This window comes from Mycteria americana, chromosome 3, assembly GCF_035582795.1.
Source record: "Mycteria americana isolate JAX WOST 10 ecotype Jacksonville Zoo and Gardens chromosome 3, USCA_MyAme_1.0, whole genome shotgun sequence".
NCBI classification, from domain to species: Eukaryota; Metazoa; Chordata; class Aves; order Ciconiiformes; family Ciconiidae; genus Mycteria; species Mycteria americana.
Genome location: NC_134367.1, coordinates 100,101,653 through 100,127,117, shown reverse-complemented (window position 1 = coordinate 100,127,117; position 25,465 = coordinate 100,101,653). Strand labels below are relative to the sequence as shown.

General features: G+C 34.2%; 1 protein-coding gene across 2 annotated transcripts in view; it reads right to left on the bottom strand.

Annotated features, from left to right (window-relative positions):
• LRPPRC (leucine rich pentatricopeptide repeat containing) overlaps nucleotides 1-25,465 on the bottom strand; it is a 95,540-nt gene that overhangs the window by 35,458 nt on the left and 34,617 nt on the right. For both annotated transcript variants that reach the window (XM_075496289.1, XM_075496290.1), the window contains exons 16-25: nucleotides 23,840-23,897; nucleotides 22,617-22,723; nucleotides 22,327-22,404; nucleotides 21,926-21,979; nucleotides 21,101-21,214; nucleotides 19,761-19,891; nucleotides 18,236-18,321; nucleotides 16,402-16,606; nucleotides 8,115-8,239; nucleotides 7,362-7,468 (exon numbers count right to left, since the gene is read on the bottom strand). In XM_075496289.1, coding sequence (XP_075352404.1) covers nucleotides 7,362-7,468; nucleotides 8,115-8,239; nucleotides 16,402-16,606; nucleotides 18,236-18,321; nucleotides 19,761-19,891; nucleotides 21,101-21,214; nucleotides 21,926-21,979; nucleotides 22,327-22,404; nucleotides 22,617-22,723; nucleotides 23,840-23,897 — 1,065 coding nt within the window. The remainder of the gene's footprint in view (nucleotides 1-7,361; nucleotides 7,469-8,114; nucleotides 8,240-16,401; nucleotides 16,607-18,235; nucleotides 18,322-19,760; nucleotides 19,892-21,100; nucleotides 21,215-21,925; nucleotides 21,980-22,326; nucleotides 22,405-22,616; nucleotides 22,724-23,839; nucleotides 23,898-25,465) is intronic.

Sequence of the window (25,465 nt, the reverse complement as noted above, 5' to 3'; positions counted from 1 at the left end):
CAAGTTCATTTTCTACCTTGAAAAAAGTTTAGCTCTCGTGGATTTCAAAAATGGTTTCTTCAGTGATGGCATAGGAAGATATCCTCATTCACTTTATTCTTTCTAAACAAAATAAAACCTTTCAAATGGCTTATAACTAAGACAGGATTTCTCTAAAAAAAAAAAAAAAGGAGTAATTGCTTTTGTTTTTTGTAAGCAGTTTTGCCCAGAAATAAATAATATGACTAAACACACCCCAACCCCCATAATACTGATTTCTTTAATGAGAAGCTCATCTGAAACATCCGGACACTTGCTCAACCTTTTGGGTAAAGGATAACTGTATGAAAGCTTGAATAAATCTGTACCTTCAATATGACTAATTTTCAAGTTTGATAATGAGGGCAAGTACTCTAATATAGCATCAGAGTTTGAAAATTATGAGTTGCTCCATTGCAAGTTATGCCTTCAAAACCTATACAATTATAGTGTATTCGGTGGTTTATTTGCACTATCTGATATTTACTGAAAGACATAAATGGACACATGTCTACATATTTATCTGCCCTAACTCTCCTGTTGGGAGTGATTACAATTCAAGCTCATGCTCTCCTTTCTGCCTATCCTACAATTACCTGAGGTAACAACTAGCCTACTTATACTAGGCTAATTTTTACATAAAAAGCAGCAGTGGTTCACAATAAGAAAATGCAAAGCTTACAGTCTCTACTGGGAAAAGTCACAAAACATCAGTTTTTACTGTTGGGTTTTTTTTGGTTTTCCTTAAGTATGTATTTGCCTCAAAGCTTCTGTCAGTTACGTAGTTCACAGACTTTCCCAACACAATTAGTATCTGTTCAGTAAATACTCATGATTTATTTCCTTGAAACAGGAATAATGGTGCTTTACGTTAGGCAGACATTGCAAAAAATGTAAGCAAACTTGATTATTTTCCAAAAATACCAAAATAAAAATAGGAAAGAGCTTTACAACTGCAGCATTACTCATGACAACTGAGACTGATATATGCTTAAGTACTATTGGAATACCCTACATTTAGCAGTAAGATTTCCAACAGAAATTATGCAGTAAAGTATTATTATAAAAAAATCATTAGACAATAAGAGAACTTCACAACAATAATCATACTGGAAGAAAAGATTACATCAAAAATATGCAAAACCCCTGCTCCAAACAAAATCCTCAAAGATTTTCTAGCCTCAAAACAGAGCAAAAATTTGCTCTTTGCACTGTAATGTGATTTTATGTTGTACGATGAACTCAAAAAGCATTATAAAATTCAGTAGTATCTTCCCTCTAACACAAAGTCCCTGGAGCTAAGAAAGGACCCACAGCTCTTACCATGATCCCACATTCCAAAACATTATCTTCTCCCTTTCTGGAAGGAATTTGTTCAATAAATTTTTACCCAATTTACTTATTTGAAACATATTCATTTGCATTCTTTTAAGAAAGCAGTACTTAAGAACTTCTAAATAATGTGCACTGAACTAGTAAGCACCTTTTTTTTTTATAAACCCACATATGCAGGGACACAAAATCCAGCTTCACTAATAGCTGTATCAGAGTCCAGTTTCATAAGGAAAAGTAATGCTTTTATTAGACTAATAGGACTCAATAGTAAGAAAAAAAAAAAAATCTTTTCTTGTAATTATAGGGCTTGTGTGCCTAAAAGCTCTTCAGCCTTTCCCTTCCCTCTCAGTTGTATACCTTTGCTCTAATAAAAGCTATTACACCCCCTACAAACTACTCCTCAATCTCAGACCACTGTTATCTAATACAAGTTGCATTCAACATTCACAAACATTTATATTTCGTTCTAATCACCTCCACTCTTTTCTTAACTGGACCAAAAATAAGTCTTTGTAGGTAAATTCAGACACTAGATATAACCATCATTAAATTACGCATTAAAAAAATCCCTAAATCCTGTTGTCACAAATCAAGAAATCATCTTCTCCCAATAGTCTATCTCCAGCATAAAATCAGCAAGACTCAATTCTATGATGTAGACTCTTAAAAAAGTAATCTGGATGAAAGAAGGTTGTAATCTCTCAATATCAAGTAGAAATATTCTCATTGTTTTTATGGTAGATTAAATCCAATGGCACCTGGTATCTTGAGGTCTGCTGACAGTGGATGTCACAATTCTTCGCTTAAATCTATTTACTTCCTGAATTAACTTGACATCTGTTGATAGATATATTCCTGTAAACTAAACTCACCCAAAACAGTTCTTTTGTCAGGTCTTCAATTTCGGCAGCAAATGCCTGTTCTTGCATTTATTCACATTGGAACACATTTCATTAAAATATTTCACAACGATTTGTCCCTCAATTCTTCACATAAATGTCTTGAGATATGACAGATATGGTATGATATATTTAACTATTAAATATAAATGATATATTTAAGTATGAGAGCAGAAGATGAGGAAAGCATAAAGTCTGGTTAAAAGAATTCTGAAGCCATGCACTATGCATTGCCATTTTCAAGGGAGGTTCCTCTAGTGGTAGCAAACTTGTACAGGTTGGTCTTCTGCTAAAAAGTTTTCCCATGTAGTTCTGAGATCTTTCCCTATAACCTAAATACAGTAATCCTCTCTTAGCCTTCATTTCCAGTAAAACTACAAACAGAGCAGAAACTAGGGCTTTTACTCTTTCATTGAAGGAACAATTTTAATTTAATAGCTGATGTGTTTTGATCTAGAAAGATTTCAAGAAGTATCTGCCAAACAACAAAAAACAGTCGAACATCTCTGCAAACTCCTAGTTCCTATCACAGGAGTCCATAAGCTCCTAACTAAAAATGCCAGTGACCTGATACCCCTTTTTTAATGTGGTGCTTGTTTTGGTTTTGTTTGTTTGTTTGTTTTTCACACAAGTACTTTGCTGTCCAATGAAATACAGTTTAAGGTGTAATGATTTTATCAATACAGTGCAGAAATGGATTTAACACCAGTTTAAAACCTTGCATACTTTAGTCATAGGTGTAAAGTGTTTGTTTCTACTTCATGAAAACACAGTTTAGACTTTTGCTAAGGAGGTTTAAAGGGCTTGCTTGAACCTCTGCTGGACTGTTACAGTACTTAATGATATTTAAGTCTTGTGACTACCAGAAAGAGCCAAGAGTGGACATGGGTTTAATTACATGCAGATTCAGAGAGTATTTTGATAATTGCATTCAGCATGAATAATAAATGAAGGAAAAAGGGTGAATCTAGAAATACTCAACCATCATGCACGTAAAACAGCTGCAAGTATGAGATCTCAGTGCAAAATTCAGATATGACCAAATAATTAAAATTGGACCAAAATGACAGACAACAACTGTATTCTAACTACTTTAGGTAGTTAAATCTTTAAACCTCCATGCAGCATGCAAACAAAATAACAGGTGAAGGAGGGGGGAAGTAGATTCCTCCGAGGTGGTGTAACATTCCCTTTTTCATTCCCACTCTCCTGGATGACCTTCACATCAGTCCAGCTCTCCACCATCAGCTCAATCAGGTTAATAAAGTGGCAGTCAACAACTGAGTAAACATAAGGGAATTCAAATTGTTCAGTTCTGGCAACAGGTTAGAAGCTGTGGATTGGAGGGATTTGGAGGACTAGGCTCTAGAAAATTCTCTTACCATTTACATACCAGACTTAAAAGAATACTAGGCCAAGCAACTCCTTCCAGACTCTCTGATCTACCACCTGGACCTCTGGAGCAACACATATGAATAATTACATAAGATCTCTCTCCAGGAGAAAATTTGATTAGGTATTATCAAAATAAAACAACATTTTAGAAGACAGTACCTTTCTAGAAGGTACTTCTTCCCTCATCCTATTTATTGAAAATTCATATCCCTTTCTTTTAACCTACATGAATTTTAATGCAGTTTAATTTAGTTAAAGGCAAAATGTATTGACTTTATTTTCTTCCTTTCTTTTTTATGAAAAACAAAACTGAAGGAAAAGAGGCAATTAAACTGCCTTTCCAAGTAAGGGAAAAAATCCTAAGTAACTAGAGGTAGATTTGATGACATACAAGTCATGCTGTGCCAACTCCAAGGGAAAGCAAGCTAGTACCTGACCTTATGATAAGGGGCAAGGAGACAGATCTGCTAACTTTGTTTTGACATGATCACCTTTGAAGGACTCAAGACAAAAGCTAACTGATCAGTTGAGGTGCAATTAAGAACTGAAGACTAAATCATGCTTTGAAGTACTATAGCACCCAATGGTAGAACTTGTTCCCAGTGGAAAGCAAAAGAGCATCTATCAGCACATCCCTCCACCAGCATAACCTCAAGGGCTCAGGAATCTTCAGGAACAGCTAGAATAAAAGACTTTTACTTTACAGAGCAGCCAAAGCTACCTCATTTGGAGGTACTGTCTTCGAGAGAGGCTTTCTTCTCTAGCTACCTGCCACAGAACAAATGAGAATAGACTTTCAAGAGCTTAACAAGGCAGTCCAGCAACATTGGAAACTGTTACCTTATCAACCAAACTCCGTGAAGCCTTAGAAGTTAGCTGCACTTTCCCCCACAGTCTTCTCAACCACAGCTTCTCTTCCACTTAGCATCGCTTCAAAAGAGACTCACACCACCAAACTACCACATGCTTCAGTTTACTTGTTCTGGTATCTGTCAGGTGCATTCTTTGCCTCATCTCCTTTCTATTCACCTTTCATTGTCTTTTATACTATCATTCTCTGCTTAGTCTTGCTGTCCTTCCAGCAAGCAGATGAGCCCCAGAGCTTTCAGCTTTCTTGATATGACAATATCCCACAACATGAGCTTATATATACACATGCAGAACACATTTGTGACCAGATAATGTACATACACAACTCTCACCTAATTTTTATAATCTCACTCAAGTCTTACCCTTCTTCCTTTCCCACTATTGTCACCCACTTGTATTTTACCAAAGATTGAGATTTAAGAGTTATTTTCTTATTCCTGGGGCTTTGAGTTGCAAGTTTTTCAAAGCAGCAGTTGTCACTAAGTTTCACATAAGCATCTAGCATATGGCTGATTTCTAAAAATAGCAAGAGCAAGCTGAGGCAGTGGTCTCCAATGAGTAACACCCCATTCAAATGACCATATTGTCCATGGTCTTCATTTCCTTAGCTCTTAAGGAAATTTTTTTCCAGCTGCATTACTGCCCTTTTAGATACTCTTTATTAACTCCACAGAGTTAATAAAACAAATAATAAAACAAATGATACCACTAAAATCAGTTGACCACCATAATCAGCAATACATGATAGAAGTACATGTTGAAAGGTAATCCATGTCTAATATGCAACAGCATCTAAACACAGAAAGCAGCACCAATTGATCACCCTTTACTGAATATTATTTCACATGAAAGGAAAAAAGAAAAACAATCTGAGATCACCAACAAGAGAAGTAATTTAGTCACAAAAACCACTGGACTAGAGAAATGGATACACATATACCTTGTACTCCATCTTCCACATTATATTCATTAAGGCTTCAACTTCCCAACAAACACAAAACCCAAATAGTAACATGTTTATGGTTTAAAACAATAAAAGCTATTCTCCTCTTTGGCAAAATAACAATTTTAAGATTCCTACCCCCGAGGAAAAAATTTCTTTGAAAATACCTAACATATTGGTACATAATAAAAGCATACTTAAAATATAACACACCATACCATAAAATATACAAAATATACAAAATACCATAAAATATAACACAACATTCATTTTGTGCCACTTTATCCACTGGTAAAATACATGTATACTATTCCTAGCTAAATTCCTATATTCCTAAAAATTCCAGAATGTAAAACTTCTTTTTCTCAACAGCATATACAAAGCTCTAATTTGTACTTCAAGGAAGTTAGGTAAGAGCAAGAAAACCTACTCTAAATAGCATAAAAAGCCAGAAAAAACTTCCATTTAGTCTCCAGATATCATGTGTTCAGATTTACACCTAAATGTCTGTTTGTGGTTACTAATAATTTATGATCAATGACCAAATACTGAATATTTACAGAGATAATTTGGCACCTATTAAGAAAATGACAGAAGTTTCAAAGCCTCGACAATTTGACAGTTTGCTTACCATCCTATTCATGACTGCTGAACTGTAGCCACCAATATAAGTTTTGAGAAATTAAATGCCAGTATCAAAGAAACAGCTGCTAAATCACACCAAGTACCAGTTTTATTCATTTAGCTTTAATTTTACTTCCAATTCTCAGATTTCATCCTTTTACCTCCTATATGCTTTAATCCCTATAAAAAGAACTCAACTCCTCAGTATCATCTTCTGTCGGATACTGATATTTTTATTCTTCTGTATTATAAGACTTTGAGCTCCAAAAAACCCTCTCAGAACAAAAACATCAATGCTTCAACATCGTGCTTAGCAATTTCCACAAACCCCGCAGCAGGACAGTATTGTTCCACCACAGACAAACAAGCAGATCTTCAGTTAAGATATTTTAAATGCAAGAATTCTATTAGATAATTCAAGTAGGGATAACTGGTATCTCAAATATTCTAGGGGGATTTAGGAAAAAAAGCATACTTTGTCTTAGGAAGGAGAAAACCCAGAAAATTAGGTTACAGAGTTATGTATGCACATAATACAAAAACGATGAGGACAAAGTATTACTTTTTCTGCAAGATGCCTCCTCCCACACATTAACCAGAAAACTTATGCAGCATTTTAAAAATATACAACTGTGTTAAGAAGAAAAATAATCACAATCTGGGCAGACTCTGCAGCTGCCCCTTTGACTTATCAATTTCAGTAAGCACAATTTCAATCAAGTCTAGATAAAATATACTAATCCTAAATAGACCAAGTTTGTCACCTACCACTTCCTATAAGCTGCTTACTATCCTGAAAAAGAGAGAGAGAAGAAATGCTAAATTAAATGCCAAACAGTAGCAGACAGCGCTTGTTTGGCTGATTAACTTGTAGACAAGCATTACAAATAAATCTGAGCATGGTCTGCAGCAAATTAAATTCCAGTGCTTTTAAGAACAAAGAATTCCTTCAGAAAGAGGATTAGCAACTTTACACCCAGGAATGCCAGTTTAATTTAATTGTTCCACAATCCGATATTTAATATGCAAATATCATTTTGATATATAACAGCGAATTTGAAAAAGTGAGGAAACAATTTCAATATACAACAAGACTGCCTCTCTTCTGAACTGTAATTATACAAAATAAAGCTGGTTGAGTTTTTTTTTTTTATTATTGGAATTGAATTCTATTAACATGAATCAGAACAAGTGTAATTAAAGGTTAAAAACTTTAAATGTTTCTAATTAAGAGTCTAAATAGCTGCACGATTAGAGTACTATAGTTAAAATCCCACCTCAATGACCTTCCTGGCCTCTTTGTATTTTCCTGTTTGCAAGAAGGCAAAGAAGAGATCATAAAGAGCCATCATGTCACCATATTCTCTGCTTATAAAATCTGAAACTAAAGAGATAATAAAACTCATTAATTTACTAAATACATTGAAGCATTTTAATATATACATCAGGTATTCTTAATACTAATATTTTCCAAGCATCACAAAACTCCAAGAATAAGCTATAGGGAAATACATTTTGAAACATACAGAATGATTACAACATACTACACAATTTGTTGTAGCTTTGCGGTTGAGTATATTTAAAATGTTTTTCTGTTTATCTGCACTATATTTTGAATTACATTCAATAAAGTAGACAGACTATATATTGACATTCTCTACTTGTAGAGAGTGAGAATATAGGATTTCTTAACTGCATAACTATTTGAAAAACATGTTGTTTTACTATTGTGTTGTGTTACTATTAAGTTGTTTCTTAATAGTAATATATGTAGTTAGGACAAGTATTAGCACTAATGTTTGAGAGCTTGACACTGTATTATCCAAACATTAGGATTCTTCTACATTTAAAATTAATATTAATTTTCAATCTGAAGAACTTAAGCATCATTTAAGTGCTTTAAAGTTACACATATAAAGACAAACGATTTTTTTTCTTTCAGTTAAAGTAAGTGATACACAAATCATGGAAGAAAAGCCTCCAGAAAACACGTCATATACCTGGACAGCATTTGACTACATGCAACTAACCCTTTTGTAGAAGATCAGCGTCTCCTTTTTCTATCAGTCTACAGTAGATGTTATGAAGCTGAAGAATTTTACCATACTTCTTATAACAGTTGATTAAAGCTTCCAGAGCTGCAGGCATGTCATCCCTTGTTGAATGAAACAAAACAAGAAAACAAACAATCAAACATTCCGAGCAAGAGCAGTGCATGCTGAACCCACTTTACTCTTGAAAATTTCAAGGAAAATTCCTTCAGCAGTCTATAATCCAAGAGCATATTTCTTTTCCCCCGCAATATGCTACAGTTATTTTTAAATAACAGGTACATTTTCCTACAAACAAATACCATGTATGCTTGACAGCCACAGAAATGAAAACAGAACTACAGATTTATGCTTAAAGCTCTTGGCTGTATAATTTTTGATTGCATGACCGCTGTTCACTACAAATTAACCAAAGATGTGAATGCTCTTCATCATTCGATGCACTTAATTTTTGAAGTAAAATTCTTAAGTTCTGCTATATACTACTGTGATGAAACCCCAATGCCACAGAAATTTTAGTTTGTATTTAAGAGTTCTATTTTTTCTTGTTAATAAGTAATATTGTGCACATTATATTACCTCTAAATGTCTCTGTTTAGACATATTCAATTTTTAAGTGCTTTAAAATTTTTCCACAGCATTTTTATTTCAGTATAGATCTCCAGAGTTAGCTAAGTTAACCACAGCTCTTTAGATTGCTTTATACTTGTTTTACACCTGAACAGACTAGCTATAAATCATCTGTTGATTTCCATTTTGTCACAATTGAAGGGCTAGCACTTTTCCGTTCTATATAAAGGTCAGAATCCAATGTATATTTTCCGCAATAAAAATGTAATTTTTGCAATTAATTCAACAATATATTAAGGTCCCAAAATGTATTTTATGCTGGGCTATCCATGTCACACAGAGCCATGGCACTAATATATATCCATGGTACTAGTAAATTAGTGCGTAAGATTCTGACTTCCTTAAATGCACTTATTCAGGTGCCTTTGAGCAGTAAGTACCAGTAACAAGTAAAGCATTTCCATTGTTGTTATCTCAGTCCTTTGCTGACTTTTTTCCCTGCGTATACAGTATTAACGTCTTCAGAAGTATGCATAAAATGCAAAACTGAAAAGCCATAAAAACAATCAGATCTGGAGCTTAAAATAACAACAAATATAAATTAACATCCTACGCTGCGCAACTAACAGAACTGAATCATCTACTTGCAGACCCTTTTCCAAAGGATTACAACCCAATCTAAAAAAAACCAAACCAAAACCAACAGAGGACAACCACTGAAACACTGGTAAAACAATATGTGAAGTTATCCTTTAAGGGAAAGGTTTAAACTGAAATTGAAACAAACCAAAGTGACATGCACAAAATGTAGTACGTAGCCAAACAGTCAATAAGACTGCATTTCAGATTTCAAAAGTCTTATCAAGTAGAGGGTGGTGGAAGTAGGAAAGGGGAAAAAATAAACAGATAAATAAAATCACTTAACAGCAGCAACTGAAGGCCATAAAACTGACTTGAAATAATGATTTTACATTCCTGAAGCAACTTTATTATTGATCAACTGAAGCTTAACAAATTAAGATATTACTGTTAAAACAAGCCAAATTCAGAAGTCCTCTTCTCACACTGCATTTCTTGTGCAGCACAAATTGTGCTTTTTCAAAGAACGAACTATCTAGACTACTATATACTACTATCTTCATCTAGGCTAATATTTTAAAAATGTTAAGAGTAAAACACAGAAGAAGAATTAATTTTGTTCAGTAATACTGGCATTCTGAAAATGAACCTAAGATGACGGATTTCTACCTTATCCCCCTTACCGAGCCCTGTTTACAGTGCATCTTCTGGCACCCCATGGAGTCATTTGAATTTTTGTCATTTGGGGTGAAGACTAAATTACAGGTTAATTTCAAAACTGCAAGTAGATGTTGCAGGCTAGATTACTGTCATAAAAGAGAAATACTATGGTAGTTACCATAGACAGATATAAAGCTTTATATAATCAGTATTTTTCTCCTGCTTTAGATGCGAGTTCAGTTAACATCTAAAAAAAAACCAGTTTTACAGAAAACTACTCAATTTCTAAGGAGGCACAACAACATTTATACATTCAAATTAAAGTTTTCAGTGATAAATCTAGCTTTTCAGATTGATGTTCAAACAGCCATAGTATTGTTTCGGCTGTATTCCTAAAGGATTAAAGTGACTGTTTTTAGGTCAAAGCTATCAATAAATGAATGAATAATTGGAATGTCATTCAAACAGGAACATTAAGAGTTTTCTAGTCTCTAAATGTATACTTCTGAAGGCATTAATACTGTATATGCAGAGAAAAGTCAGCAAAGAACTGAGATAACAAAAATAGAAATATTGTACTTGTTACTGGTACTTACTGCTCAAAGGCACCTGAATAACTCTGCATTTAAGGAGGTCAGTATCTTACACACTAATTTACTAGACATTTGGTTTGAGTTTATCGAAATCTGATATATCTGTTCTGTTGCATTCAAGGAACCAACCAGTCATCCACAGTTTACTAGATAAAACAGATAATATGATAAAACTGGCAACAACCAGCTATAAAACCATAAAAGGTGTAGAGGCTGAATTTCTATAAAGAAATTGTTTGTACTACTACTGCAAAGAAGAAACCACCAAGCTTATCTTTGTACTTGAGTTAATATGATTTATTCAACAACCCGCAGTACTTCTTAATTGTCACAACCTGCAGTTAATTCCAAGTAAGTACCACCAACTACTTCTGTAAGCCGTTTTTACAATCCTGTTAGAAAAGCCCAATGAAAATTAGGAACTTACTGTAAGCTTCAAATTTTGAGTATAGGTAGCATTTTAATGTTTCTTGTTACAACTCACTAACTTAAAAAAAGATTTTCCACATTTTAAGAAAATGCTATTTAGACATAAGGATTTTAAGCTAACAAACAGCCGTACATTTGAAAATATTTGGCAGTCTTTTTGTATAAACTTACGCATGTTGAACATGCTTTTATCTTTCCAAAGGATACTTACTACATTACTACATTAAAAGCCTGGTCCAAAACTACTCTTTAATTAATATGGATCAAGTAAAAAAAGAAATAAAGCCCATATACGCATAGCCATGTTGGAAAAATCTGATTTCCAGTGTCGGTCTGGACAAAATAGCATTTAAAATGGGAACACAGATGATCCATGCTTCATATTGAGTTGGCCAGATACTACAACTTTAAGTCACTCACAAATATTATCTGTTCAGGGCTAATACCTGTTCTACTTAAAGATTAGGTGTATTTTTCCCTCTCATTGAAACTTGTTCTTTTTAAAAGGAAGATATACTGTTATTTTCGAATGACAGAAGGAGCCTCAGTCATCACTGTATTATGCTTGGCCCTTATGTAATCCTGGAAGAGTCCTACTTTAGCATTATTTTTCAACTAAATGGATGCTACAGTTAAGACACCATAAGTTTTGGGATTCATTTGGTTTCTGTTTAGGATGCCTATGAAGTCCAAGATACTATGGGCACAATTTTCCAAAACATTTGTGTGGGCAATTTTATTCACACAAAGCTATTTGAAGAGACAAAATTACTCAAATGTCTGAGTGTTTGCAGAACACACTGTAGCAGGACTGGCTATAACGTGCATAGATATAACATCCCCCTTCAATTTCAACAAGCCACTCCCCTCTCGCTTCAAGAATGTAGCACTAAATCTAACCCTTTTACTTGTAATAAACAACTTTCCCAACCAGAGAGTCTGCCTGATAAAAATAAGACTCCAAATATTGATTTTAATTGGAATGAAGTGCTGCAACATTATGCATAAAGCTTTAGTGAAGTGGCAATTTACCTAAGGCGTTTACTGATTGAAAAGCTCTCAAACCTGAAATCACTAGAGAGGTAGAAAGAAAAAAAAGGACTCTATGGGGTGGGGGTGGAGGGTAGACTCGTAAAACAAATCCCTCTCTACAAATCTGAAGCAGATGTTAGTGTAGAGGGAAGTCAATTCAGCAAGGTACAATCAGCTTTACAAAAATTATTCTGTTAAAAGAGAACAGGCTCTTGAAAGAGCTAAATGTTTTTCTGTTCATTTGCTATACTAAGGAATCTTCAAGGAGACTGGTGTTGCAATTACAACTAATCCTCCCCAAAAAATTAACTGTGTTGAAGGCTTTGTAATTTCCCTAGGTACAATTTAGCTGTCACTTACTTTAAAATTTACTCAAACATGCGTTCGGAACAGCACTAACTTCACATGTCAAGTGCTTTCCAGCCAATTGAGTCTAAACTGGAAGTCGGTGTTAAACAACTGAATGATTAGACAAGATAGCTCATTTCCCTGCTCTTTTGTTCAGAATAAAATGCCACATTTACATTATCAGACTCAACAGGATTTTCTGACAGAGGGAGAAAAAACCCTAGTGAACACTGTCCGTACCAAGCACATGAAGCCTGTCATTTACCAATCATCCTTCAAAAAGCAATAGCCATGAATGTAACTTAATTACGACCCAATGATCCTTGACAAAAAATCATCTTATCACTGTCCTGTCCCCATAGGGCAAATGAGACACTTTTGTCCTTTGGCACTGATGATGCTAAATTCCTAATTGCAATAATGGAGTAAGAGAGCCAAACATCCCTAATTTCATTGCAACACGTAAAGAGTTTTAATACAAATATTTGAAATAAAGCTGCTAAAAATCATAACTCTCCCCGCTAGAGAGAATTTTTCCCCACTAAAAATACCACCTAATTTTAAAAGATGCCTATTTTTAAAAGTAAATTTAAAAGCCAATTAACTTGCATGTACTACAGAATCATCTCAAACAAAATTATAGGTGAATTTAACTCTGTGAAAACAACAGAAGAAAAATTGTCAAGGCACTGGATTCACACTGTATCTGCTACATAAGAAACTAAACAAAATGGGTATATATAAGACTAATCACAAACCAGCTCACAATGCTTTACTGGACAATGCTGTATTAAAATATACTGACCATTTTTAAAGAAACACAATCCAGCTATAGCCTTTTGATCGTTTAAAATACAGATGTTAACTGCTTGCATTGACTGACTTAAAACTACAAAATATTTTGTTCGTACAGTCTGTAACATAATGTTTTCATAGTTTACCTGCAAATTTTCTTCCCTCTGCTTAAGAGCACTTCTGATATAGGGAATTAGTAAATTTCAAACCTGAAGATGTTTTGGTTTGTTTCTTTTCTCAGAGGTAATATTCAAGGTGAGTAGAAACAAACTTATGTTAATGAAAAGACAGGAACCACATCAAGTTTAAGATGTATATTCCTATTTTTGGTTGTACAAGAGTTGGCTTATGCAGCTTTCTTGGAAGAAAAAAAATCATCAGTAGTTACTATATCTGTTAATTTATCATCCTGTAAACAGGTATTATCAAAGTATCATATAGCACAGGAGCAGGTTAGCTTTACAAACCTCTTCAGTGTTGTAAAATGGCTCATGTTCAAATAGGTTTCCCCTGACAGTTGGTAGAGAAGGTAAAAGCCAAAACTACAATCCTTAAAATTGTAAGAAGTTTTATATGGTGTAGGTAACACAACCTTTTCCAATTATTATCAGTTGGAAGAACCAGTTCAAAAGTAAGACATGTTTTAAGAAAAAGTACAAGCTCTTCACATTCTTGCAGCTTTTAAAAACTAAGATTTTTGTCTTACTGTCCAAGGCAGGTTTATCACCTTCAATGACAGACCAAGATTCCACATGTGGGCTGTCTCAATTTTTAATGTGATTTCACCCTCTTGAGAAACTGCTCAGAGTCATAAAGAAAGATCATACAATTAAAAGCAGGGGAGTGGTTCCCCTTAAATTTACTCAGGGGAAAAAAAAAAAAAAAAAAAACAACAAACAAAACAAGATAGTATGAGTTCTCTCTCTCGTTACTTCAGTTAAATATTTCTCAAAATATTAAAGGCAAAATGTCCATTCTACTAGAATATTAGTTTTTGTTAGCTTTTGTCAAGTTATACTGTTCATCATCAACAATTCTTTTCTTTTCCATACTCTGCTGCAAATTGTCACTTTTAACATGCACTAGGACTTAACAAGAATTTCAGAATATTCAGGACTGGGTACAGAGAAAAGGAGTAGATTAAAACATTTTACACCCACAATCATTGAAATCTTCAAAAGCAAATCACAGATTGCTTTACAAGCCTTACTTAAAAAGTTTGAAATAAATTAAGAACACAAAACACTAGCACAACCACTGCTGTGGAACATTAAAAAATATCCCAGAGCTAATTTCAGAGGCATGCTGACAACCTGCAGCTAAATGACAGCATTTCAGCATGATACTTGAGCTGTAGGATGGCAAATAGTAAGCACTACTGCTGAAAGAAATGACTAACACTTTTTGAAAGTTATGAGTGACTGAAATAATTTAGCATCTCCAAAACAAACAAAAAAAAAAAAAAAAAAATCAGTGAAACGTAGTTATTCCTCCCAAGCATGTGGAAAAAGCTTTCCCCTTCTGTTCTAACACCAGAGAGGAAGCAAGTCTCTCCACCTATAACACAGCAAAAAACCCCAGAGGAAATGCACTTACTTTGTATTGTATTTATATACATGAAATGTATTAAGAGTTATACAGGTGAGTACCAGTGATTTGTAGCCACACAGTTCCACAGCATGGAATTACTTTCTCTTTTAAAAATCTAGTTTCATCAAAAGTCCTTTTATTAAAAAAAGTTTTTTAGAAAGTTTTACCAAACATTTATAATCCAAAAGAATGTGGAACCAAACTAAATAAACACTCTTTACTGTCCCCCTTGGCATCCACACATGATCACATCTTTATTTACATCATCATATACTACTTCTCAAGTGGAAAGAACCCAAGTAGCATCATGTACAACTTGCATGTCAACATGCATAAAGCAATTATGTAAAATGCAGCAGCTCTTACTGCACACTGCAAAGCATATCAGATGTTTTTCCGACACATTAGTTACATACGATTACAGTTAAATTACTTTCATAAACATCTACCTTGTCTTGTGATGTAACCAAGGTACTGTTGCTGACTGAAAAGATGTACACTATATTCTTCACTGTTGACCACTACACTAAAATACTATTTTTAGAAGAGAATGTACATGCATCTACCAAGAGTTACATCTTTTTGACAAGAATTTTGAATACAGAAAACATTATACAGACCTTCCATACCCAGAATACTTACAAGAACTAAAGAACTCTACATGTTAACAAAAACGTTAATACGCATCTTTGAGGCTGACTTACACGATACTACGAAAAATTAATTTGTTTCATAGGTATTACATTTAAGCCAAGAACATTTCATACACATGAACCAAACAGCAAGAAACTGATCAATCACTCTAGCTGCAAGAGATTAAAATCCAGCAACTACATAAATGACCTAAGAAAAAAAATAAAAGGATTGTGCATATGGTAAAGGAAGTGAAAAGGGACTCTTGGCTCAATTTTAGTAAAAAACTGTTATATAGTTCATACGTACATTAACTCAAATATCCTACACCTCATAATGAAAATTTATGCAAAGGAACATGACACATGGAATTACGGATACTTCTTGCCAGAATAAACATATGAACTTCCTTTTCTCTATTAAATGGTATTAAAAGTATATACGGGAAAAAAAATATCACAATAGACAAACCAGACAGTATTTTCTTTGAATTTTAATTTACAGCAACATAGCAGTCCATTGGCAATAACATCAAATTATTTGAATTATGTGAATTAAAAATATTTCAGTGTTCAACAACAGCCCTTCAACTCACCTGAGATGAATTGGATGGCACAGCAAAATAATGCTGTTTTGATGGGAAAACACATACTACTTAGCTACACGAGCTGAGAATATACCTATCATGCTCTGAATAGCTATCTTGTCAAACAGACTTTAGAACCAACTAATACATAAGCATATTCCAATGTACAGCCACTTCCATCTCTGACGTGTCCATAAAACACAGCTGTTGTTCCCAGAGACCATGATGTGATGTGTTAACTGATGAAAACAGACTTATATAACTTAAGAAAACACATTCGTTCATTACTATTCCTAGATCACTTCAGTATTATATGTGTGTGCATGTGTGCATGTTTACGTGCATGAGCACTTTCAAACATGAATGTGCAGCTGTGTAGAGCATACACAGGTTATATAACACAAATAAATATATCATAACTTGCTTCATCTGAAGCCCAAACATAGCTTACTTTTCAAGGTGAACTGTGATCAGAGGGGAATGAAGGACAGCAGTTTCTGCCAACCCCAGGTTCACAATGGTCTCATGTAATCGATTCACTGTTTCAACTTCACCTCGCGTGGCAGCAGCATTAAGAATGCGGAAAAAAGATGCAACTGTTCTGTCTGAGATAGGAACATCCTTCTCTTTCATCTCTGTTAGAATGTTAATAGCATCTACAATGAAACAACACAAAAGACCCTTAGGTAATTTCATGTAGGGAAAACAAACTGCTATTAAAACAGCATTTCAAACCCAGCAGGAATGTAAATTCTGGCGTATAATGCCGATTTCAAGTTAATTACTACTTGCATTTCTAAACGAGACTACAATTATAAATCCACAATAGCATGGTTTTATCATTTTGCTGCAACTTTGACTACAAATTATAGATAGGAACTGTGTGCCCACTCTGCTCCACATAACCCTGTATAGTCTGCCCTATAGCTGCAAGATTCTACTAAATGGATGCTTTTATCGTTCAATGCTAACATCTGCTAAATCACTCCATTGTTTCTTCAGCAGATGGCTTGTCACGAGGCCAGATAATAAAGATATGTTTACACTGTATATACAGCCAGACTAATGGTCTGATACCGATAGGGCCTGTTTGCTGTGTCGATACTAATTAGCCAAGGAGAGCCAATGAAAGCTTTCTAACAGACTGCATGTTAAAACATTAGGTTCATTAAGCTTCATTAGTAAGGCAGAAACAAACATTTTGGTATATGGAGTAAGTGCATTCTTATAATGTTCTTAATTATTGCATAGACAGAATGTTTTGACCACTTTACATCTGGCTACATTTATGAATTGTTTTATTTTCTGAGGGACATTTATGCTCTTAAAAGCAAGCTAATCTTTTCAAACTGCTTTAATGTAGAGGTGGTCATGATCTGATTTATTATGATTTGGAAAACATCAGCTTTGTTTATTATTTTTCTAATAGTAAGCTTAATAAGAGGCCAAGACAAATTTCAAAGAAAGATCTTATAAGAAAAAAATTACATTAGCTTTTTCATGTTATCGTACAGTGTTTTATATAAAACCGTAACATTTCGTGCCTAGGCTTGGACCATGCTTTTGTGGTGTTAAGTCTTCTACAGAATCGCAGAACCTGATATTTAGAATCGCCTTTTAAAGTTGATGACAGTCTAGAGTTCTTTTAAAGATCAACCAAATCATCTAAATTACAGAATTATATTAGACTAAATTACAGAAATTAAAGAGCTAACAGCTTAATGCAAACATCTAGAAATACAAAATAAGCAGTTTGCAGAACACTCATTAAAAGCCAAAATTTCCAGGCAGTTTGACAGATTGACTCTAAAATTCAATAACAAACACATAGAAGAATACTAACAGAAAAATACATACTTTATAAAAGTTAAATGATTTTTTGCAGTACTTGGCTCTTATGAGAAGGTTATGTTTATAGGTTTTATGTTCAGCCTTCAGACCTTCTTAAGCAAAAACAAAGCCATTAGTCTAGGCACATACGCAATTTGTGCCATAAGTCATGATCTTCAAACTCAATCCAAACAGCAATGCTAATAAAAACTAGCTGCAGAAATGCAAAAAGCACTGAGCTGTGCAAATGTAAATGACAAGCTTGCCAATCCATTAAAACTAATGGCCTGCACTGTCCAAGCATCTCTGGTTGAATTCACATGCAAATTTGTATGCAAAATGTTCAAGCACTTTTCAGGACATGATATACCATTAATATCAACTCACATTTTTATTCTTGAGGCAAGATACCTTTATTATATAGCAGAAACACACAATGAAAGCAAATGGATTACCTTCTAGTCTACCATGCTTTCCCAAGACTTCTACCAGTGCTATGTACTTTCCAGTGTCAAGAGCAACAGGTGAATTCTTAGGGAAGCTAGAAATTAAAACATTAAGAATTGTATCAACAGAAGTTCACATTTTATGGATTCAGCTTAAAGATTTGGTTTTAAAACTACGTAACAAAACAACAGCATTGAGAGCTAAAAGTTATAATAAATATTAAAGGAAAAACCTGATAGACTTTAAAAGGTGCACCACTAAAATGTGATTTAAAAATAGTTTCCACACACCTTCCCGCCCCCAAAACCCAAAAGCTATAATTTAAAGAGCCAAATGGCTTGCTTAACTATTTGGTAGTTATTGCATAAAATAGGGTATTTCCCACAAGCCTAGGAAGAAAACTCAGCCCACATGGCTGGGGCAGGGCTATGTTCTTTTTGATAAAGAACACTAAACTATTGGCCTATAGTAACAAGTTAAGAGCTACTATTTTGAAGTTTCTGCTATGTATTTGTTTTCTTTTTTCTGGAAGTTTTAAAATTAATTCCTGCTCTATTGTTTCTTTTTGTAACAACTCAGAGTCACTTCTTAGCAATATTATGCTACACTTGAGGCAGATCAGTAAAAATGCACTACTGAAGTGAAGCTCCAGTAGAAGACTCAAATTTTACTTCATGCAAGCTCACTATTGGGATTGTGTGAGAGTGGTAGTACAGCCAAAACCAATACACTACCCTTACTTGCAGAGTGGCAAATTTCTTGATATTCATAGCTCAATCATTTCACAATTTCAAACGCTAGCAAGGTGTAATAAGCACCTGCCTGCTAACCTACTGTAAAACCAAAGCAAATACTTTGTGAGTGCATACGAGAGAGAGAAAACCTGAAAGTAACACATAAACTTGTTCTATATTCACTGTAGCATCAGACTGAAAGGAGGCTTTCAAGGGAAAAAGGGAAGGGGCAAATAGAAAGATGATCTATAACAATTTTCTCCACGATAAGTCATGCGTATTGTGTTTTAGCTGGGAGCTAGTTTTCACAGCCAAAATACAAAACTCTGAAAATAAAAATTTAAAGTAGAATGTTTGTTGATAGTCTTAAAATGACGTCACTCAGAAACATTATTATTCTAAAGACAATATAGGTGCAGCATATTCTAAACACATTCTAGGTGCTATTCTCAGACACAATACAGGTACATTTTTTTTCCCCCTTAAATTAAGCCAAACTTCAGATTAGACACTATGTACGTTTAAAATAAAAACAAAACAGATCTTACATAGCAATTTGCCTTAAAAAAAAAAAAAAGATAATTACTGACCATACAAAGTAGCTGTTCTGATGTTCAATTATACAAAGCAAATTTTTTGTTTCAAAAAACCACACCCTTGACTGTTTTAAATGCACATACATTGGTAGGGAAAACTAATTAAAAATGGATGAGGGGGTTAATACTCAACCTACTTAATTCAACAAGGTCTGTGTATCAGCATAAATCTCTGTGACATGTTTCAGTGCCGGTGTACTTACACTTTTTCTTTCAGGTTCATTGCCTCTTCTACATTATCATGTCGACAGCACAAATTTATTAAGGCTGCATAGCCACCGACAACCATGTCCGGTTCGTATTTGGCTTTCACTTCAAGGGCTTTTTGCATATTCTAAAAAAGGAACAAAGCAAAGATGTGAACTAGAGGAAAAGTCAATATGACATTATGATTCTTATATGTTCAGTGTGCAGTTACATGACTGCTTTAGTGCTTTTAGTAGTGTAAGATCACATTTGAAAACACAGAGCTGTAATGCTTTAGCAAATTTTAAGAGTGAAAGTTATTTTGCAGAAATTAATTTTTTTCTAAAACACCTTGTAGATTAACTTGAAGGTAGATTTCTAAATAAATGTTCTTGTTTTACATTTGTATTTCTAGCATGTTTTAATGTAAGACTTTTTTTTTTTAATCCAGGCAGACACCATAATCATGATTAACCCAAATTCTAAAATAGTTCTTATTTATTTGGAATTTGTAACAATATTCACCTGGTACACTGCCAAACACATAACAAAACTACTTTCTAAAGAATAAGAAACTACTTAATGATCCCATAGAAAGCTTATTTTTTTATACATTCCTATTCATACATTTGACTACTTTGAACTTACAATGGTGTTTGCTTCTAGTCTTATTTCATATGCAAAATTGTAGAGACAGACAGCTGAGAATCACTCTTTCTAAACTGTATTCTTAGCAACTGAGAATATTGTGCTATCATCTGCACGACTGTTACTGTTCCTATACATACAGCTTTATAGGCAGGATCATACTGAACAAGAAACTGAATAAAAGTGTGGTGATACCCCACAAATTACAGACACACACTAAATGAATGTAAACTACAGCTGGACGCCTGCCGAATGAAGGCAAGAGACCCTTTATCTCAGAAGAGCTTTCCTCCTGCAGGAAAATGGAATTTCAATCCCTGCATTAACAACCTAGTAATATTTGAATTGCAAATGACTAGTGCATGTATCAGTTGCTTGACAATCTAGATATAAGAGACCGGAGCCATGGCTTGAAAGGACATTTGGCATGTATGATAAACCTATCACAGCTGTTACTATCATTCACTTTGCAGATTATTGTAAACAAACTTCAGCAACCCCAAAACATGCCATTCAAGGTGTTGCTGAAATTAGTTAACCTTTTGATTTAATTGCTTTTTGCACTTATGTTTGATTTATAAGCATCAAACCAGGAAACCTCAAGCACTGCACTTGTCTTTGCTTAACTATCTCTTTCCATAATACAGTCATTTATGTCCCTTTAAAAATATAGCTATGTTTCCAATTATCTCTGCATTGCTTAAGATACCTCTTCTTCACAAAGAGCATGTATGAGTTGTTTCAAGACATCTGTAATAGGCTGGTTTTCAGCTTTTCGCTTTTCTAGTTTCTCCTCCAAAGCAGACACGTCAGATTTAGCACTCTAAATGGAGGTAACAGAAAGAATGTCAATTGCAAAAACACCCTTCCCCGAACAACTTGTCGGATCACTTTAATAAAAGACAGACAAAATAATCCTCTTCTTTCATACTACAAGAAATTTTTTAATCGTTTAAGGTGCTTTTATCTGTTTAAATACTACATACTAATTGAAGATTTGAGTCAGAATACAGTAAAAAAAGCATTAAGTAGCATATCTACGAAGGTCAACATTACTATTTCTCTCATACTCAGTTCTTTGTGTTCAGGGAAGTAGGGAATAGAAGCCTGTTTCTTTTTCCATCTCCACTCTGCTCAGATCAGAGATATAAAGACTTGACACTCCACCATTAGAAGCAGTATGGATTTATATGGTTCCTGCCACTCAAGTGGATCACTATAATTTACAAGCATGAATTAAGCCTCACACCACCACTGTTGACTAACTAGAACTTTCAAAAAAATATTTACCAGACAGGGAAACTGAGGCATGAAACCTCAGCCAACTCCAAGGTCAAGTATCAGGTCTAAGTGAAAATCTGGGTAGCCTTTACTCCTACTCTGGAAAGTAACCTCTGAACTTCAAATGGTAGATTTAAATAACATTAATATACTTCCATGATCTGAAAGCTAGTGATTACACTTCATCTAAAACCCATATCCAAACATTATTATTACAGTAAGAACAAGCATAGCTATCTGTGAATTTACTTACTTCTGGAATGTTGTCTGTAGGCAGGGATTTTTTAAGAGACAGTAACCTTGCACCCTAAAATGTAGTAAGACAAAGATATCACTAATCCACCCAAAAAGTTCAATCTCTAAGTAAGCATATCATGCTAAAAATGTTCCAGTTAATTATATAATGGCAATGTTAAAAAAGCTGTATTCTACAGCATTATTACATTGACTTGAAAAAGCACTTATTAAATGTATCCCTCAAAAACTTTCACATATGAAATGAAAACAGCTTCAACAGTGAAAAATCATGGAAAGGTTAAAAGGCTTACATAAAATCACTGCATAAAGATATTTATTTTGCAAAGGAGAATATATTCACAGAGTACAGATACTCCATTTTTTAAGCTTCAGAGTAATTGCTATAGAACCACAGACCTTAATTAATTCAGGAACTTGAGAGGAGTCCAGCAGTCTGCAAATGCCGCTGTAGTGCGTTGTAGGGATAACTATATTCTGTACCAAGAGGTGGGGAAAAAATTATGAGAGTTTTGAAACACAACCAAACTGAAATTTGTCTAACAGAAATTATCTCAGACGTAATTCAAGTCTCCAGCTCTTGCATGTCATTGAGAAGTGGTCTGGTTGTACTTAAAAGCAGCAATTTCAAATCTAATAGATACATGTCAGGCAGGACAGGCATTATGTAGCAAAAAATGAAATGGTACCATCTTCTTCAGCTGATGGAAGTATTGTCTCAAACGCTCCTCCTTGGCCTGTACCTCTGAGTCACTCATGCTGTCAATCAAGTGATAAAGAAAATAGCCAACAGCTTCTGTGGAAAAAAACAAGAGAAAGCATTCCACTAAAATTACCGAGACTGTCATGTTATCAAGATTAATTTATAAGAAATCATTTTGGTGTGAGATGTCACCCTGATGAGAGGCTCTGAAATGGCAACAATGATCACTGAGGCATAGAGATTATGTGGTTTGGGAGCACATATCTAACTGGTGAGTGAAAGGAATATTAATTATTTTCAGACCTAGTGACAGCTTTTCAGTACAGAATCTTACTTCAATCTATTTTTTCCACTACTGTGTGACAGAAGTGGTACTGCCCAAGGCCTTCCCCCCCTTTCCTGCCTGCTACCCCAAATAGTTGCCACAAATATTTTGTCATTGCTTAAAAGAAAAATCAGATTTCTAACACTTTGCATATTTATTCTGTACGTTTTACCCATTATGTTCCATTACAAAACTACATTAAGTATTGTAATATTAATATAAAAACATAAAAAATATTTTAATCATTAGATCAACTAATACTGAAGAAGTTGCCTATTAGCAAATGAAAACCAAGAGTAACAGATTTTAGCAAACAGCGCTAAGTTTCTTATCTATACAAGTGTAAAAATATATAGGGTCCTGTAGCTGAGAATAGGAAGAGCATCAATTACTGTTTTCTCAAAGGTTAGCTTTCCCCATACCCCTTGTCCCTCCAGCCCTGACAGGAGGAAAACAAACCCTGTTTTTTAAAAACAGATTATACAAAAAAAGTATACTTGTAGAAGATTTGAGGTGTTATGTACCATTTTGCTTCACAAAATCAGAATAGCTAAAGATAAAACTAGGTTGAAAAACTGCCTTTTTTTTTTTTTTTTTTAGTATTTAAGCACTGATACTGTGTTCATTCTAAATCTCTATTTTGGTCTATAAATTTAGAAAAATAAATCATTATCAGCAAGGTTTGCTTATAATTCTGAAAAAAGATCTCATGGATCTCACAAAATATGCTCTGATTATTCGAATCAGGATTTTACCCAACATGTTTTCAAATTTCACTTTCAAAAAGAAGCAATCAGTGTTTACTGTTGTAATCCCTCAAACCCATCATTACACAGAAGAACGGATTTGTGGATAAGTTACAATCATAGAAATTGAAACTCTACCAGTTGGTCCTGGAGGCGTCAGGCAATAACGTTCATCCTTGTACAACAGTTCCGTTATCTGGTAAGACAGAATAATCGTACATTGCAGCCAAAAGAAGCAAGCAAGGACAAATAGTATCTGAAATTGAATTCTCAAAATAATAAAGCATTTCTCTGTTAAAGTATTATTCTTTACCACATCATAGTAATTCCCTAAGAAATACAAGGAAGGGTTTTTTTTGTAAATAATAGGTTTTTCTTAAAAAAATATTGCAAACAGAAATGCTTTCTGAGGTATGGCAGTAAGACAGACACTCCAGTATTCTGTTTATGTATCATTCTACAGAAAGTTAACTATCATAAGACATTGCTTAAAGCAAATATTAGCTAGTGTCGCTCCTGGAGATGCTACAATTATGTTCCAATTTACCGAAAGGCTGAAATTGGCCCACAAAGCTTTTTTTTTTTTTTAAAGAAGCAAATACATAAAGAAAATAGAGAAACATGATTTATCATGCTCTGCTAGATTTAAGATAACTAGTACAGCTGTTGTAAATAAGTGCAATTTTGAATGACAAAATATGCCTCCATAAAAATTAACTGCATTTGACTAAATTTAGCACACGTTCCATCAGTCATACAAACTGAAGGTATATGTAGATTTTACTTCACCAGAGGAAAAGAAGCATTTACCCAAAAGCCCCCACATCCTACCTACAAATACTTTAACCTAAACTATCAAAACCCCATTTGACCCACTTGAAAAACCCATTTGACTGTTCTTAAGGAAATTACATCATCTGTAGATAAAAACTGAGATTTTAAGTATTTCAAGAATTTTGCTTTATCTGCCATGATTCTAGAATGCAATCTGAAAGAAGTTAGAGGGAGATGCATTCCCACTGTTGAAGTGCTGTGTTTTAAGTAATGACAAAACAAAAGGAACCCTCACCTTCCACTGTTAATGAAAATGGATAAACAAAGCCAGAAAATACGAGATGTGCAATGGAATACCTATCACTTCTTATTCTACCAATACCACAGACACTGTGCACAGTTAAACTACAGCTTTCTTTTGCCCTCATCCTCCTATGACAAATCAACACTCAGAAGAATCTACAACTACAATAAAACCCAAGAAAGTCAGGATAACACAGTTCTCCTTCTGAATCAAATCTCAGAGAACACCAAAAAGGATGGATTACAGAAAAAAGTGAATGTGTGATATTATTTCTAATGCTCAGTATCTACTTATTTCCCAATACACATATTTACTCATAAATTTAGCGAAGACAAGAAAACCTATCTTTCTTCCATTGGGGAGAACAGCAGAAGTAACTCTATATACTACTTCATGTGCAGACCACCATTATTTCAGTACTCTAACTATCTTTCAAAATTAATTTCAGAATGGGAGTAATAAGAGATCTCCTTTTTTTCTCTCCTTGCCCTCCCTTTTTATTTTTTAAATGCAAAAAAGGAAGGATAGAGGCAGAGGACAAAAACATCATCTCACCATAATCTTCACAAAACAGAAAATGGTAGTAAAATACAAAAAACCTGCACCTCACAAGCTGTACCTGATTTATATAAATCATTAATCAGCGACTTTCCAAATTACAATTTCCATTTCATTCCAAGATTTCT